Source organism: Schistocerca piceifrons, chromosome 4 (genome assembly GCF_021461385.2).
Source record: "Schistocerca piceifrons isolate TAMUIC-IGC-003096 chromosome 4, iqSchPice1.1, whole genome shotgun sequence".
NCBI classification, from domain to species: domain Eukaryota; kingdom Metazoa; phylum Arthropoda; class Insecta; order Orthoptera; family Acrididae; genus Schistocerca; species Schistocerca piceifrons.
The window spans coordinates 53,749,157-53,766,083 of NC_060141.1; the positions used below are offsets into that span (position 1 = coordinate 53,749,157).

The 16,927-nt window shown below is 46.8% G+C and overlaps 1 protein-coding gene across 1 annotated transcript in view; it reads left to right on the top strand.

Moving 5' to 3' along the window:
- The window catches only part of LOC124795588 (protein apterous-like), a 322,294-nt gene that overhangs the window by 187,034 nt on the left and 118,333 nt on the right, over positions 1-16,927 (top strand). The window contains exons 3-5 of the mRNA XM_047259659.1: positions 12,247-12,484; positions 12,575-12,623; positions 12,756-12,899. Of these exons, the coding sequence (XP_047115615.1) occupies positions 12,247-12,484; positions 12,575-12,623; positions 12,756-12,899 (431 nt within the window). The remainder of the gene's footprint in view (positions 1-12,246; positions 12,485-12,574; positions 12,624-12,755; positions 12,900-16,927) is intronic.

Sequence of the window (16,927 nt, forward strand, 5' to 3'; positions counted from 1 at the left end):
CGCCTAATTCAGACTTCAACAAGTGCCCGCGGCCGGGCCCGGCGCTGGCCCCGGGGACGGTATTTTCCGCGTTGTTGACTAAATTAATTGTCGCGGCTGTCACTCGTCATAAGCAGACGGCGTGCGTCAGACGTAACTCGCCGCTGTCGGCGACGACTCGGCTGTCGCCATATGTAACGTTACTTTTTATTGTCAACTGACGCGCTTCCCCGAGGCCAGTTCCCCGACGTGCTTTACGGCAGGAAGACACGGTGACCGTAAATCGTCCACAGTGCCACACCCTTCTCTAGAACACAGCCAGGAAATACAGGAAGCCGAAAGAGTTTGTTTACAACTTGTCAGAAGTGAGAGAAACGTAATAAAATGTGCTTTTTACTAACAAAAGTCTCACTGTTTCCGTAAATCACGGAAAAACAACGAAAGAAATGTCGATAACTCAGACACTGCAAAATTGTTATGGCTTTCGTGGCCACTTGTTGACAAACTGTCTGTTGGCTTCTGCCTCGTGTTCTTCGGCCGATGTTCGTCTGATGATTTTTCTCACGTTTCGCCAGCACGAGTGGCTGGCATTGTCGAAGCTTCACCCTCCATTACTGGTGGTGAACTGAAGCCGACCTCGCAGCCGCAGACTATACAGGGTGTTACAGAAAGTTACGGCCAAACGCTCAGGAAACATTCCTCACACACAAATAAAGAAAAGCGCTGCACAATGCCTCACGTTGAATAGGAAAGGTCGGAACGAGAAGTTAGAAGCCAAGGAAAGAAATACTTTAAGGAAGATCTTAGTCCCAGTAAAAGAGAAAACTGAGTTTATAAGACGGCACAACGGCGAATTGTACTGGCAAGTGGAAAGGTGGTCGACGCCAAGCTAATAGGATTAACTTCTATGGACACACAGCGCGAATGAGCCAGAATGTAGTGAGCAAGTTTATTCTTACCTATTATCTACACAAAAATATCAATAGCACCTGTTTCACAGAGGTTGAGCGGAGTCTCCAAGTAGTAGGGAACACGAATGAAGTCATCCAACACCATGACCTATTCGAGAAGGAACTTGGAATAAACTAGCATTTCAGAGAAAACGCAAAGTAGAAAACTGACAAGACAGAAAGAAAGCAGGCCCGCAGAAAACGAATGAGTGTGTTGTGGATGCGTATTAAAGGTAAAAGAAAGACACGGTCGAAATAACGTGGCCCACAACTCGCCAGAACGAAAGACGGAGAAGAAGAAGAAGAAGAAGAAGAAGAAGAAGAAAGATAGTTCGTGATGTCCTCTTTCTGTATTTATTCTTAGGTATGGAATCAGAGGTTTGTCAACGTAAATGATCATTTTTCCATCTCCTGCGAGATCAGTGGCATCAGAACAATACCACAGCTCTTCATATCAGTCAGTGAATTTCTTAGTCAGCACCTGAAACGTACGTACGCCATTTCCCCACTACATAAAATCCAATAATGAAATCGATGGAGACGTATACTTCTTCGCAACTCTTAACTTCCATATTAACTTACGACCAACCCTTAAATATTTATGATACTTCTTCTGGCTCACTTCTGGTTAAACGGTTGCTTTCACTGTCGAGTATTTGTTTGTTAAAATCACTCCTGCTTAAAGAGCTTTCGATTAATTCAGCCAGCAGTAGCCTGGACTCCATGATACGCACAGAACTACGTAACTGGGAAACTATGTCACCAGACATTGCGTTGTTTTTCGCTTTATTCAGGCTGATTACCAAGTTTAATCGAAGTATGAAATCGATTGCGAAAAAAAAAATTAAAAAAAGAAAATATTTCACGGAAAATGCCGTCTTCTAACCGACGCAGAAGTAACGAGTTAGAAAAAAAATGTCTGTTTTTACCCGATGTTCTCTCTTGCGCATTTTACTTGAGGAAGCTATCGCTGCAAGTTCCCCTCCACCCTGTTTAACTTTCAAACTTTCCTCCTCTTCCGTGAAGCAGAACTACCTCAGACATTTTATTTTCTCCGCAAACTCTGCTTCCAAAGAGTTCTTACGGTTTGGGTGCACAAAGAGCACTTCAGCCTCCACATTTTTTAATACCTTAGCGGAATGTCGAATCCTCAATTTCCGTTTCCTGCTTCCTTGCGAAGTTCTTTAACGTCGACAGGATGCTGGTAGAAGCACGTGGGAGCATGCTATCAGATATGACCTACAATTAAGGAAAAAAGAACAGAAATTATCTTTTCTGTTCTGTGCGTACGTGTTATTATCTTAATTTTACTCATTATATTGACTTTTTATTAGTCTAAAACGAATGCGAATAGTTTTGAGAGATTGTAAATAAGAAAACAATAGTAGAACTGCTAAAAATTCACCCTCACGAAATGCATTTTATACGCGTGTTAGAGCCGTCAGTTGACGTGATTCTGAGTGGCTGCAGCCCAAGGATGTGAAGATATGTATCGTAAGGTGGAAACTACTGTTGGCAGTTTTTGTACCGTCGTGCTATATAGTACTACTTAGCGGAGACAATGGTAAAAGAAATCCTCCTCCTGAACTCTGCAAATAAATCACATGGGGACCTCTAAATCATTCAATTTATGCGACCTAGGTTCTTAACGCTCTTTACCTCTTGAAAATTTCCTGAATGGGCACACCGACGTTTGCGTGCGAGCGTAGAAACGTAAAACTGAGTCGAATTAAGGATGTTTAATTCTCAAATTGGCATTTGTCGGGAATAGGGCTCAGGCTTCACCCGACTTAACACGGGGAAAACTCAACGGCCCGAACGAAATACTTTAATTTGTTTCTTCCGTTGAAAATACAGTACAGAGCCGTTCTGGCACGTAACGTGAACGCAGCCAAAAGGTTACGTAGAGGGACGTAATTTTATAATGTGGGTAAATTACATTTCTTTCAGTAAATGGAGTTTACATGAAATATATCTTACGGAGACAAGGAAAGCTTCAAATTGTTCAAACGCAGAGTTTGGATGCTCTTATTAATGAACTGTAGCTAGGTTTCTCATTTCGAAAATGGCAACGACTATACGTTTGATTGCGAAGCGCCGCACTCTTACATTTGTGCGTTCAGATAGCGGCAACACATTAAAATGACGCATAGCTCACCTACTAGCCCTTCCTTAGGAGGCCGGAAATATTGCGCCCCACGGCTGAGGTCAAGATGGCTGCAGAAAAAAAATTATGAATTTATCACTGGTTAGCGTGATTCATTATCCCTGTGGTGACGTTGATAACGGACCCTCTTTCCAGAAAAGAGTGCCGCATCAACCAGCCGTCATTCCGGAGCTTGTTTATTCACTCGTGGCTAACAGCTTCATTAGTTATCAGTGAGTTGTCGTCCATTGCCTGTCGACGCTTTCTGTTGGTTGTCGCGCCACGCTTCTGGGAGGAGGCAGACGTAAGAAACCATAACACACGCGCTGCAAGAGCCTTGTAAGTGTGATGGTATTCACGGAACCGAGTCTGACTGCGCTCTGGTAACGCCATGGGCTCACATTCGTAGGCAGCGAGCTTCAAATTTCCATCCGACCATGCAGTACAAGTTTATCCGCTCTTTCGAGGCTTAAGCCAGGGTGCTATCTTTGGAAAGGTACCGATGGAAGTCCTCCACCATCCTCATCGTATCGGAGTTTGTGCTCCGTTTCGCATAAGGCTGCCGACGATAGCAGGGTAAACTCCAGTCTTCGTTCCTCCGCCCTCAAGTAGAGCTTCGGTTATTGATCCTTCACTTCTACAAGCGGGTGCTTAGTTCACAGAATGTTATGCGTTTGCAAGCAGACACGCCACTTTTCAACTTCTGACGAGCGCCGTGTGTAATACGGAGATATTCCTTTCCTATCTGTACGTCCCACGTAGTTTCTACGGAAGCCTGAGTTTCTACGTGGAAAGCGATCCTACGTAGTGCAACACTTGTAAACATGTGTGGAAAGACACTAAGGTTAGACAACGGATGATCACTTCATTGATAACATAAGCATATGCTCACCCAACAGGGTCGTCCCTGAGAATTTCTCCCCGTTTTGCATCTTTATCTTTGCTGCAAACAGCGTAGACATGCGCTTCTATGAGTACAAACAAAAGAACTATTTTTGACATTGTATTTAATAATGTATGGATCGTAAAAAAGATGAGCTCCCTTACTCTACATTACGTTGTATCGTACCGCCTGAGATAAGTACTCTGTGAGGTCCAACATAGGATTACACAGCCAACCGGTTGCACATAACTGGTAGGTACATTGTCCTAGGTTTCGATGCCTACTAAGGGTGTCTTCATCGGAATGAAATTATGATAAATCGGAAAGTTACGTTGCTAAATAGCAATGGTCAGAATTTAGAGCAGCTATGTTGAAGTCAAAACTGAAATAAAACGTTCTAGCGTATGCCACGTTTGGCCAGCTGGGAACATCAGTCTCTGTGAGTTACTGTGGCTGTATGGACCCTGCCATCACAATCACTAAAGCTACGTTTTCGAATATTGTAAGCGCAGACGTCTGAATGAGGCCCTGAGGCGATGTTTGTTTCAGCATGAAAACGCAGCCTAAAGAATGAATGTCCCTTCAAGCTGACAAAGGTAATTAAAAGAGAAGAATGAGAAGTTTTGGAAGATAATTCGTCTTGTAAAAAATCCAAATCTAGTTTCAACATTAAAGTACCCGCGGTCGAAGCTGCATATAGGACCCAGAGCAAAATTCACACTCCATGCCCTTGACGAATATCACACGAGAAATTTCACCTATTGCAGTGAGTTAAAAGCAAAGGAAAAGCTTAGAACAAACATTTATTTGGATTACAAATATAGAGTAGAAAACATAAATGTCTCGAAAGCAGTACACACTGTTCTTTATCTTTCGCGTTTTGTTGTCTTTCAGATGTGAAACAGTGTTGACGTGAACCGTCTAACGGTGAGGCGACTGTTACGACGTCGAAAAATGCCCATAATACGCTTATCAGGACGTCTGTTTGTGTTCTTTTAACTGTCAGCCAAGGCTTTGTCTTTGCTTATTATTTGTAAATCAAGACCGATATTTCATTTTCAGACATTGTGTTTGTTTCCTGGGGAGATTCTCATACGAAAATAGAGAGATTCCCAATGCAATTAATCACGAAATCTTACCAGGACCAACAATGCGACGCATAAAAAACACAAAATTCACTTCATAAGTTAGGATGTCAGGAACATTTCTGTATATTATTTTGACAGGATTATGAAGTACCCTAAACTAGGCATGCAAAACATTCTTTCAGAGCATTTGTGAATGTTGTGCTGTGCCTTCATTTGAAACACAGAGCAGTTCTAAATTAAGATAGCGATTACAAACGGTTATAACTATTTAATACATAGCGATACTTCATAAAAATTTTGACCATTGCGCTAGCGTACTGAATAGCAAGACAGTGAGTGGACATGTACAAGCCACAGCTTGATACCGATTCCACGGGTTAAATATTTCAACAAGATCGAGTATGGAAGCTGGCACAATTTTAAACCAACATCTCCAGAAATGTGAAATCGGTTGTAGTGGACACGAAAGCTCTGTATTCTGCTCTTGGTCACCGAGATCCTCGGTCCTGAAACCCATTGTTTACTTTCTGTGGGGTTATCAGAAGGACCTTGAGTATTTGCCTTCTTTGTTGAAAACAGTTCTAGACATTAAAATACGCATTTCTAAGGCGCTCGCCCTCTATCGCTCCTTACATACTTCAGACTGTATGGTGTGGAAGGCATTATCGTTTTGATGTTGTCCGTGTAATCAAGAGAAGTCATATGGACGGTATAGACCACTTATAAAAGGTATGGGAAAAAATGAACTTTGTTTTAAATTTTTTAAAATTATAATCGATGTATCGCCTTGAAGTTACAGCCGTTTGTAATGCCTGTAATCATTCTGAAACGTCCACTTAGAAAAATCAGTGAACTACTGTGCTGATAAACCCGTTACGTTATTTGATTTTTAAACAGCTGAGCAAAACTGAACGTACTCAGACATTACTCTCTCTTTACTTATTCTGATCATCACTAAACTGACACACAATATTTTTAGCGCAACGCAATCTGACTTTCAACAATCCCTACAAAAGAATGGCTCTGACTAACAATAACCTATGCTTTTCATGAATCACTTACCTCACAAAAATCTTCGTTGCTCGAACTACTGCAGTACAGCGAGCGCCAATACTGCCAGCTAAGTAGAAGACTCTAACTACTGAAGGCACTAACTACTGATAGGCATAGTTAGCAAATGGAAGATTTTGATAAAGAACAAACAATGTATTTACCTTAGTAGTGTTCAAAAGTCATAATAACAGGAAACATTCCTCACACACAAATAAAGAAAAGATGTTATGTGGACAAGTGTCCGGAAACGCTTAATTTCCATGTTGGAGCTCATTTTAGTTTCGTCAGTATGTACTGTACTTCCTCGATTCACAATCAACATGTGTAGGCTGACGAGAATTTGCACGCAATTGTGCAATCACGTCATCAACACAGAATTTCTGTGAACGTCCGGCCATCCTGATTTAGGTTTTCCGTGATTTCCCTAAATCGCTCCAGGCAAATGCCGGGATGGTTCCTTTGAAAGGGCACGGCCGACTTCCTTCCTCATCCTTCCCTAACCCTATGAGACCGATAACCTCGCTGTTTGGTCTCTTCCCCCAACCAGCCAGCCAGCCAGTGGCAGTAAAGTCGGTACAGACAATACCGGGCTGCCATTGGTGTATTCCTGGCGGCAGCAGGCCAGCTCGCTGCCTGTCAGATTGCGACTACTTTAAATCGGACTTTGAGCAGGCCGAAAGTGAGCAGTGTCCGACAGCAAGGCGACAGGTGTGCGGAAACTGCGGTACGCGGGGGTCCTGGCTCCTAGATCGGCCAGTGGACAGCAGCCGCAGGTTTACGAGGCAGATGGCGGCCGATAGGACGGACGTATGCAAATGCAGTCTCGAGCCGGCAGACAGCTGCTCTAAATCGCGGCGGTGGCAGTGGCGGCGGCGTGCTGCGATCGCAGCCTACCTGCTGGCCGCCGGCCGCTCTGCAGGGTGCCGGCTACTTGCTACCCGCCTGACGAAACACAGGCTGGCGGTTGCGGCTGGCCGTTTCCCCCGCCTCCCTTTTCACTTCTCATTCTAATCTGACAGCCCGACGCCGAGCCACTCCGCGTCGGAGCAGCTCTTTCATGCTTTCTCTTTGCCGTGTAACCAGCTGTTGACAGCGCGTTTACGACTGACGTGCGAACGTAATATTTCCTAATGAAGGGATACAATATCAGTGACCACCTTCATAAAAAAGTAACGATGGAGATTGGAAATTAGACCACATGACTTTTGCAGCAGTTTCGAAGCTTAATAAAAATGTCTGCAGCGAAGGAAAAGAGCCGGCCGGTGTGGCCGAGCGGTTCTAGGCGCTGCAGTCTGGAACCGCGCGACCGCTACGGTCGCAGGTTCGAATCCTTCTTCTGGCATGGATGTGTGTGATGTCCTTAGGTTAGTTAGGTTTAAGTAGTTCTAAGTTCTAGGGAACTGATGACCTCAGATGTAAAGTCCTATAGTGCTCAGAGCCATTTGAGTTCGAAGAAGAAGAACCACTTGGAATCAGACTATTTCGGGGTGATATTAACAGTAAGACAGGATTTGAATTGGCACAGTCACCTAAAAGCAGTATTAGGGAAGGAGAATGGTTAACGTATTTGTGGCAAACCTTCTGGGAAACTGAAATGCTTTGTAAAGGAAATCGCAAATAAGACTCTAGTGCGGTCAGCTGTATTGTTTCAGTTTTTGGAGTAATTAAAATGAAATGAACACCCTTAACTGCTTTGCAGGCGTTGACATACGTCAACGGGGACAGATGAAAATGTGTGCCCCAACCGGGACTCGAACCCGGGATCTCCTGCTTACATGGCAGACGCTCGATCCATCTGACCCACCGAGGACACAGAGGATAGCGTGACTGCAGGGATTTATCTCTGGCACGCCTCCCGCGAAACCCACATTTTCAACGTATTGTCCCGCACTACATTCGTAGTGCCCCCGCCCATTATACTCCTTACTCGCGGTGCGTTGCCGATTCCCGTAAGAGTTCGGGCACTGTGCATTCGCACAGAAGAAGAATATGGTAAAGTGGCCGGTGAGCCTTATATATATATAGATGGTATCTGTTCTCTCGGACATGTCCGAGAGAACAGATACCATCTTAGTATATATTTGGAGAAATTATCAAGCAGTCATGACACAACAAAAATCGAACGAATCTAAAAACGCGCTGCCAGGGTAGTTACAGTTCGGAGTAACACAAATACTCGTGGAATTTAAATGGAAATCCTTGGAAGAAACACAATGTAGGTATCATGAAATCCTGTTGGACGAATTTACAGAACCTGTATTCGATGAACGATGTCACCTTCGTACACTTGGCGTATACGTCATGCGTATAAGAGAGTTTCGGGGGAGTGCAGAGTCATATAATCAGTCATTTTTCTCTCACTTAATACGTGAATCTCGTACATATTTTTCTTGTCAGTCTACAGTCCTTCAATGTGTGCTCCTTGTGTTACCCGACAACCCGCTCCCACACCCTCCCCCCGCCCATTTGTACTCAAACATGTTGACGTACTCTAGTGACGCTGTCAAGATCATCTCTCACATATGACTTCTGCGGCCGAAATTATGTTTCGTGGTATCCACTGCCCAAGGAGTTACCCTTGTGTGATAGAGTTCGACTCGGAGATAGATCTTTCGAATCTTGGTAGACGAAATCTTTAACGTTCGTTGTGCACGTCTTACGTGTTAAATACCAAACATTTAGATAGCGCTCGTACTCCCTACTGTGGCTTGGGGAGTGTATATGTAGCTTTATAATGGGGGCACGAGATTCTGTTTATGATGTTGAAGTTCAGCGTGTCTGTCAGTCGTGCCGCTATTTTGTAACTGCATACATTTGAAGTATAGCAAGTTTAAGAAAGTACGTAGCTGGGGTAAAACTGAAAATAGTGGGCTTAAATCACTTTACAGAGTAGCAATAGTCGAAGATTACAATTATTAATTTATATATGTAACTTTTGTGTGTTATTTTCATTATGTTTACCTATGTTTCCGTTGAATATATTTTATTAACATTACGAAAAGAATCGCGTTGCCGCTGAAGGATGCGTAAACTAACTTGAGTCATTTTTAAAATATAACCTTAGGTACTTAAATGGAGCAAATCGCACCATATGGATATAGGATAACTTTCTGACTTTATTATTTTTTATTATTGGACTGGCATGATCAGTGTTAGGTAAAACAATCACACTACGTCAGCATCAGCTTTTAGGAGCGTAATATATATTCATCTACTTAAACATGTAGCGTATTATTCACGAAATGGGCTAGAGGAATAGCGGGAAACGTAATCGATTCCGACACGCAAGTTGCAATTCACAATTAAGTGTTTGGCAGGAGGTTCATCGGATTACAAGTAAATGAAGAAAAGCCCTTTGTCGCAACTAACGGAATTGATTCACAATCCAGTCCCTAAACAAAGTTCACATGAGACGCCAGGTCGAACATGAAAACAAAACAGATGCACATGTATAACTCAGTTACGTTATAACTGCACTTGGCCATTACTGGAAACACGCTGTAACGTTGCAGTAAAGAAATGTGAATAAGGAAAAGGTATCACCCGGTTAGTGCTTGCAGATCAGTTGTGTGTATACTGTCAACCCCGATTACCCTCTGACCGACGACAAGCCGAACGAAACGCCCTAATCCCAAGTCCAATAATACTGTGGTCAAGTAATACAGGGACGAACACACAACGGCTACATAAACATCTTTTTTGTGTGGTTATAAGTTGTGTACCTCGGTTAGAGTGGTTGTTAAAAATCAGTTCCACATTTGTGTGTGTATTTTTACAATAAACGGGCGTGTTAAATTTTCTTATACAGTACTGCGAAGTGGACAATCACTGCTCTCTCTCTCTCTCTCTCTCTCTCTCTCTCTTGTATGTAAGGCGGGAGAGGGCTGTTCGTCCGAGTGCCACACATTAAGGTCTGCGTTCCTTGGCGGAGTAAACAACTGAAGATTCTAAGTCAATGTAATAAAAAGTTAGGCCATTTATGACATGTATTTTGATACTAGCAAACTCAAGTCATCAAAACCTATAGGGTACTTCCAGATGACCTAGAATCATGGAATTTTGCAAGAAGCAAGGTTTTACAGTACAAGTAAAGGAAATAATCAGTAAATTGTTGATTTGTAATTATATCACACGAAACAAATAATTCTTTTGTCATTCGTTATCCGACTTTAGTCCTCGAAAGTCTTAGAATTTCCTGGACCGATGTCTTGCCAGTATCAAAGTCGATAACAAGCATAGGCTCTTCATTCCCGGGATGGATTAACTGTCTATACACAGTGTTCGGAAATTCCCGTTACCAGCTTCTAGCACTTGTAGAGGGGAGTGAGTATATAATATTTTTAGTAGGAATCCATCTCCGGAAAGGTACCATTTCCGTCCTACGACGGCTTCCGTCCAGATGTTTAACTACTCCACTTCTGCTTGAAGAACGGCGAGACGCAGCACAATTATTTGGTAACAGTTCGAAAGGAAAGATTACGCAACATCCCTTTATGAAGTAATCACATTTGTTTTTATTAACACTTGAACATCACGTGTTTACATTATTGAAAATCACAAAAGAACCCAGCATACTGTACGTACGGAACAGTACTTATGCATTACAACAGCGGCTCAATATGGTGATTACCAATGCTGTCACAGACATTGTACCTATGAAGCGCGTTCTGGTACTCTTCATCGCACGTGGTGTCTCTTCATTTTCTAGTGTAGCGGCCAAAAATCGTGCCAGCAGATGTTCCTCTATCTCTACAGGAGCTTGTAAACTTAGCGTACACACAAGTAGTAGTCCACAGCAGGTAAACCCGGCGACTACGGCGGCCACGCGGTTGGACCACTTCTGCCTGTCCATCTTTCACCGTATGGTCTGTTGAGATGCATCCAAACCGCACGTGAGAAGTGAGATGGTGCATCGTCACGCTGGAACCACATTTACTGACGGACATTCAGTGGCACATGATCCTGTCTATCCTACTGCAAACCAGGACAAGCAACTGTTGAGACTTTTCTCTTTCCTTCAGCAGAAGTGGATGCCCTAACGATCCTAGAATTTCCTTTTCCACGGTACGTTTCCAGACATAGGTTCCTATTGAACATATTACATACTCACTCATCTCTACTGTAATGGGATGACCGGAGCGGGTGACGTGGTCGGGGTTGTAGGGCGTGGCTGGGTAGAAGAAGGTGGCTGTTTTTGGCAATATTCCTCTTTATTGTTGGTTCTCCCAATACATTTTCGGTAGCTCAGCCCCACCACTCTTGTCGTCTTGGAGACGTGCTGATGCACGCAGCCCGGGGAACGCGACGCCGAGCTCGGTCAGCGGCTGTGCAGGTGGTCGGAGGCTAGCGGCACAAGGTGCGGCCCAGCTCGCAGACGCGGCGGCTCGTGACGACGCCGGGAGTCGCCGGTGCAGCAGTGGGCAACACCCCCCGCCGACCGGTCCTCGGAGACAGCGTCACTGATGAGGATGACGCCGGTCGAACCGAATGTCGACGCCCACCTCTGATGCCCTTAAATAGTGCAGACAGCTCCTGAATCCGCCAGTTACGCGGTGGCGTGTTTATTAGAAGGTTCTCGATGAGTTGGCTAACGCAACCGCGCCACACGCGGCCTGCGCCTGCGTAACTCTGCTAATGCTGCGTCCTGATGGCTGCCGCGCACGTACACACATACCGACACTATTGCAAAGCTGTGCCACCTGCATAACGCACCGGCCAGCCTTCGTCCGCCGTTTGCCGTGAGGCTGGCGCACCGAAACACACTAAATCACAATTTCGCACCGTATTCCCTAAAAATAGCCCCTTGTCCTCTACACTACAGGTCCGAGAAGTCTGTTAATGGAATTCCGAACAGCCTATGTACATAATAAAATTTATACATAACCCTCGGAGCCCGAGTCCTACTCACACTTGAACATTTGTTATTGTATAGTCTCTACAATGTACACAAGCAGTGCGCCACTGCACAGTGTTGTGGGTTCGTTCACAGTATGTTTCGGTCATGCTACTGCCTTGTGTACGTTCCCTGTCTTTTTTCCGATTTGTTCCTGACATTGTTTTTAAATCTGTGACTGTTTTGCTGTCGTAGCTGTCTAGTTTACTATTGGTACGAGGCCGCGCTGAGTGTGCGCCCCTCTCTGCCGGCAGGCTGTTCGGCGTGCGGCGGTGCGCGCGCTGCCACGCGGCCATCCTGCCCACGGAGCTGGTGCTGCGCGCCCGGGACCTGGTCTTTCACGTGCACTGCTTCAAGTGCGCCGCTTGCGACGCGCTGCTCACCAAGGGCGACCACTACGGGATGCGCGACGCGGCCGTCTTCTGCCGGCTGCACTACGAGCTGCGCTGCGAGGCGCCGCCCGCCCCCGCGCCCGCCCCCGGCCCGCTGCCGGCGCCGCCCCCGCACTTCGCGCCGCCCGCCTGCCCGGCCCCTCCGCCGCCGCCGCCACCGCCGCCCCCGCCCCCGCCGCCGACGCAGCAGCCGCCCTTCCCGTCGCCCGAGTTCCTCCCGCACGCGCACCCCCACCCCCACCCGCACCACCACGGCCACGCTCACCCGCACACGCACACGCACACGCACCCGCACGTCCACCCCCACCCGCACGCGCACCACCCGCACGGCCTGGCCGGGCCGCCGCCCCTGTCCGTCCCGACGCCGCCCGCGGCGGCGCCGCCCCCCGTCCACGACCCCAGCAAGCTCGGCTTCTTCAACGGCGGCGGGGGCGGCGGCGCGACGACGGCGCGCCAGAAGGGCCGGCCGCGGAAGCGCAAGACCAAAGAGCTCGAGCACATGACCGCCAGTCTCGGTGAGTATACCCGCTACCTGCTATGTGCTGCTATTGCTGCTCCTGCTGCAACACTTTGTGAACGCTCACTCGACCCATGTAGTCCTGCACTGAACCAGAGAGCCAGTTAACACGAGGCCCGTGAACCTACGATGTTGTTGTTGTTGTGGTCTTCAGTCCAGAGACTGGTTTGATGCAGCTCTCCGTGCTACCCTATCCTGTGCAAGCTTCTTCACCTCCCAGTACTTACTGCAACGTACACCCTTCTGAATCTGCTTAGTGTATTCATCTCTTGGTCTCCCTCTACGATTTTTACCCTCCACGCTACCCTCCAATGCTAAATTTGTGATCCCTTGATGCCTCAGAACATGCCCTTCCAACCAGTCCCTTCTTATTGTCAAGTTGTACCACAAACTCCTCCCCAATTCTGTTCAATACCTTCTCATTAGCTATGTTCAAATGGTCCAAATGGCTCTGAGCACTATGGAACTTAACATCCATGGTCATCAGTCCCCTAGAACTTAGAACTACTTAAACCTAACTAACCTAAGGACATCACACAACACCCAGCCATCACGAGGCAGAGAAAATCCCTGACCCCGCCGGGAATCGAACCCGGGAACCCGGGCGTGGGAAGCGAGAACGCTACCGCACGACCACGAGATGCGGGCATATTAGCTGTGTGATCTACCCATCTAATCGTCAACATTCCTCTGTAGCACCACATTTCGAAAGCTTCTATTCTCTTCTTGGCTCTGGCTCTGAGCACTATGGCACTCAACTGTTGAGGTCATTAGTCTATTCTCTTCTTCTCCAAACTATTTATTGTCCATGTTTCACTTCCATACATGGCTACACTCCATACATAACTAACCATAAAGCTTTAATTGTTAAGACTTTGACAAATTTCCTGTTGGCTTCTGCCATGGATTCTCATGCGTACGCTTTTTTGACAACAGCACGAGTGGCTAGCATTCTCAATACTTTACCCTCCATTGTTGGTGCGGACTGGAGTCCCTCGCGAGTTCACTGATTTTCAAAGGAAAGCATTGCAGTAATGATACTAACATTAGTAGAAAAGCGCCAAAATATGCAGGCAAATATGCTTTACTTAAGTTTTTTATGTCATTTGGTAAAAGGGCATAGTAACATTACCAGGTCGTTCACTGAGGACTATTGCGCAACTAGCTGAAATGATTAAAATACAAGTACTCAGTCATGCAATAAAAGGTAGTAGTCACCCTTGCATAGACTAAGAGCCGGCCGGAGTCGCCGAGCGGTTCTGGGCGCTACAGTTTGGAACCGCGCGACCGTTACGTCGCAGATACGAATCCTGCCTCGGGCATGGATGTGTGTGATATCCTTAGGTTAGTTAGGTTTAAGTGGTTCTAAGTTATAGGGGACTGATGACCTCAGAAGTTAAGTCCCATAGTGCTCAGAGCCATTTGAACCATTTGAACATAGACTAAGAACTTGTGTACACACCTGTGATACTGTCTGGTCTTCTCTATACACACAATACTGACCATGTACGGGAGAGAGTTAACTACAAGTTGCACCAAAAGTGAGGGAAGCACTGTGTGACAACTAACACAAGCACACACACACACACACACACACACACACACACACACACACACACACGCGCGGCTCAAGACGCTGTCCTGCTACGCGCTTTCCAGTACCTGGCACCAACAGACTGTATAGGAATGAGCCCCGCGTGTGCTGTACTTCCACTGACCGAACAGCACACTCTTCTTATTGGCCACCGTTGAGACCACGGCTACCCTGGCCTGCTTCAAATCCGGCCTGTGCAGATGCTCAGCGGTACTCCTTAGTTCCCTCCGATGTTACTCGCTCGGTCGTACACCCTCTTCTCCCGGACGTGTCCAGGCGTTCTCGCACGCCGCGCTGGCAGGGAGTCGCACTGTAGCAGCCCCAACTCTGTTGGCGCGACTTTTAAAACTGCCGCAACTGAGGACGTGTTGTGACGGCAGAGTGTTTTTGAGTGAAACTTTCTGTGTTGACTTTGAATTGCATTCCTGTTTCTTGGTACGTTAATTGTCAACGGCAATTCCTAGTCGCCAATTGAAGGCAGTGTGGTGAACCGTTAAGCAGGGGATATTTCCACTCGTCGTATCAACCAATTTTTCCTGTAAGTGTTCAGATAGCTTCAGCGCTTTCGGTTTGTAGAGTATAAACCTGTCCGAGCGGTTAAAGCGAGGCTGGCGATCCTTTTTTAACGCTTTCGGGCCTGAATCTTTTCTGGAGGAAGGAAATTTTTTCTTAATGTTGTAACGCTCGTAGGTGATTTTATAAAATGATTCTAGATGCAAGATTTATACGAAAATATGAACTCGTTTTCAAAACATACTTTGTACATTTTATGGTGTAAAATAACTTTATGGTCTAAAATAACTAATTACGAAATATTCATTGTAATAAATAGTAAAATGATCATTCAATAATTACCATGTTAAATAACAATAACAGTGAAATTTCCTGGCAGATTAAAACTGTGTTTTGGACCGAGACTGGAACTCCGGACCTTTGCCTTTCGTGGGCAAGAGCTCTACCATCTGAGCTACCCAAGCACGACTCACGCCCAGTTCTCACAGCTTTAGTTCTGCTAGTACCTCGTTTCCAACCTTCCAAATTTTACAGAAGCTCTCCTGCGAACCTTGCAGAATTAGCACTCCTGAAAGAAAGGATAAAGGATGTTGCGGAGACATGGCTTAACCACAGCCTGGGGGATGTTTCCAGAATGAGATTTTCACTCTGCAGCGGAGTGTGCGCTGGTACGAAACTTCATGGCAGATTAAAAGGGTGTGCCGGACCGAGACTCGAACTCGGGACGTTTGCCTTTCGCAGGCAAGTGCTCTACCAACTGAGCTACCCAAGCACGACTCACGCCCCGTCCTCACAGCTTTAGTTCTGCCACAGTATTCAGTTATACAGTGGAATGTAGCGGACCAACCACATCCATGTATTCTGGTGGTCGGAGCTGCTGCGCACTGCTATCTTGACTTTTCATTGTGGTGCCCAACAGTTGGCAGCACTTCAACGTGATGAAAAGGTTGAAAATTCGGGTTTCCATTGGGGAAAAGTACATAAGGGAAGTTGGTGTAGCCAGAGCGTCTGAAAGGGTTCAAAATGGTTCAAATGGCTCGGAGCACTATGGGACTTGACATCTGAGGTCGTCAGTCCCCTAGAACTAACCTGAGGACATCACACACATCCATGGCCGAGGCAAGATTTGAACCTGCGACCGTAGCGGTCGCGCGGTTCCAGACTGAAGCGCCTAGAACCGCTCGGCCAAATCGGCCGGCTCTGAAAGGGCCAAGAGACTGATTTGGTGATGTAGCAGTGTAGATAAATAGTGGGGCGCCGCCAATGAACGTTACCAGCTGAATCCACGGAGCAGCATGTCACGTAATTTGTCTCACGTACCTACATCCCGATGGGGGTGGTGGGTTCATACAGCGGTCGTGATGCCACAGAGACTCCGAGGCTCGGAGAGAGGGAGCGCTTCACATATTAGGCTCGAAAGGTGCACCCTGTTGAGAGATGTCAGTTTCACACGGCATGCCTCGTCATACCGCCATACACTTCTCGGTCGGGGGAGTTCTTGCGCGGGCTTCTTACCGGAAGTGGATACACCGGCAGCGGTGAGGGCTGCCCGCGTTGTGCGCGCCCGAGGGTGACGCAGCCCGAAAAAGCGAGCGGGGGGGGGGGGGGGGGGGGGGGGGGCGCTGTCGGCCGCACACGCGTCCAGCGTGACGCGTGTGGTGGCGGGGCGGCAGACAAACACGGCAGGCGCCCTCCGTCCGCAGTGTTTGTCCAGCGGCCGGCAAGAAGTCCCGCCGTGCTCGGCAGGCCGGAAAGGAAGGAAGCCGCTGGCACGGAACGCGGCGACCCACAGCCTGGAGTGGCGCTTGACTCTTCATACCGCCGAGGCGACTGTGCCGGCCACGGGCGCTTCATCTACATCTACATCTACATTGATACTCCGCAAGCCACCCAACGGTGTGTGGCGGAGGGCACTTTAC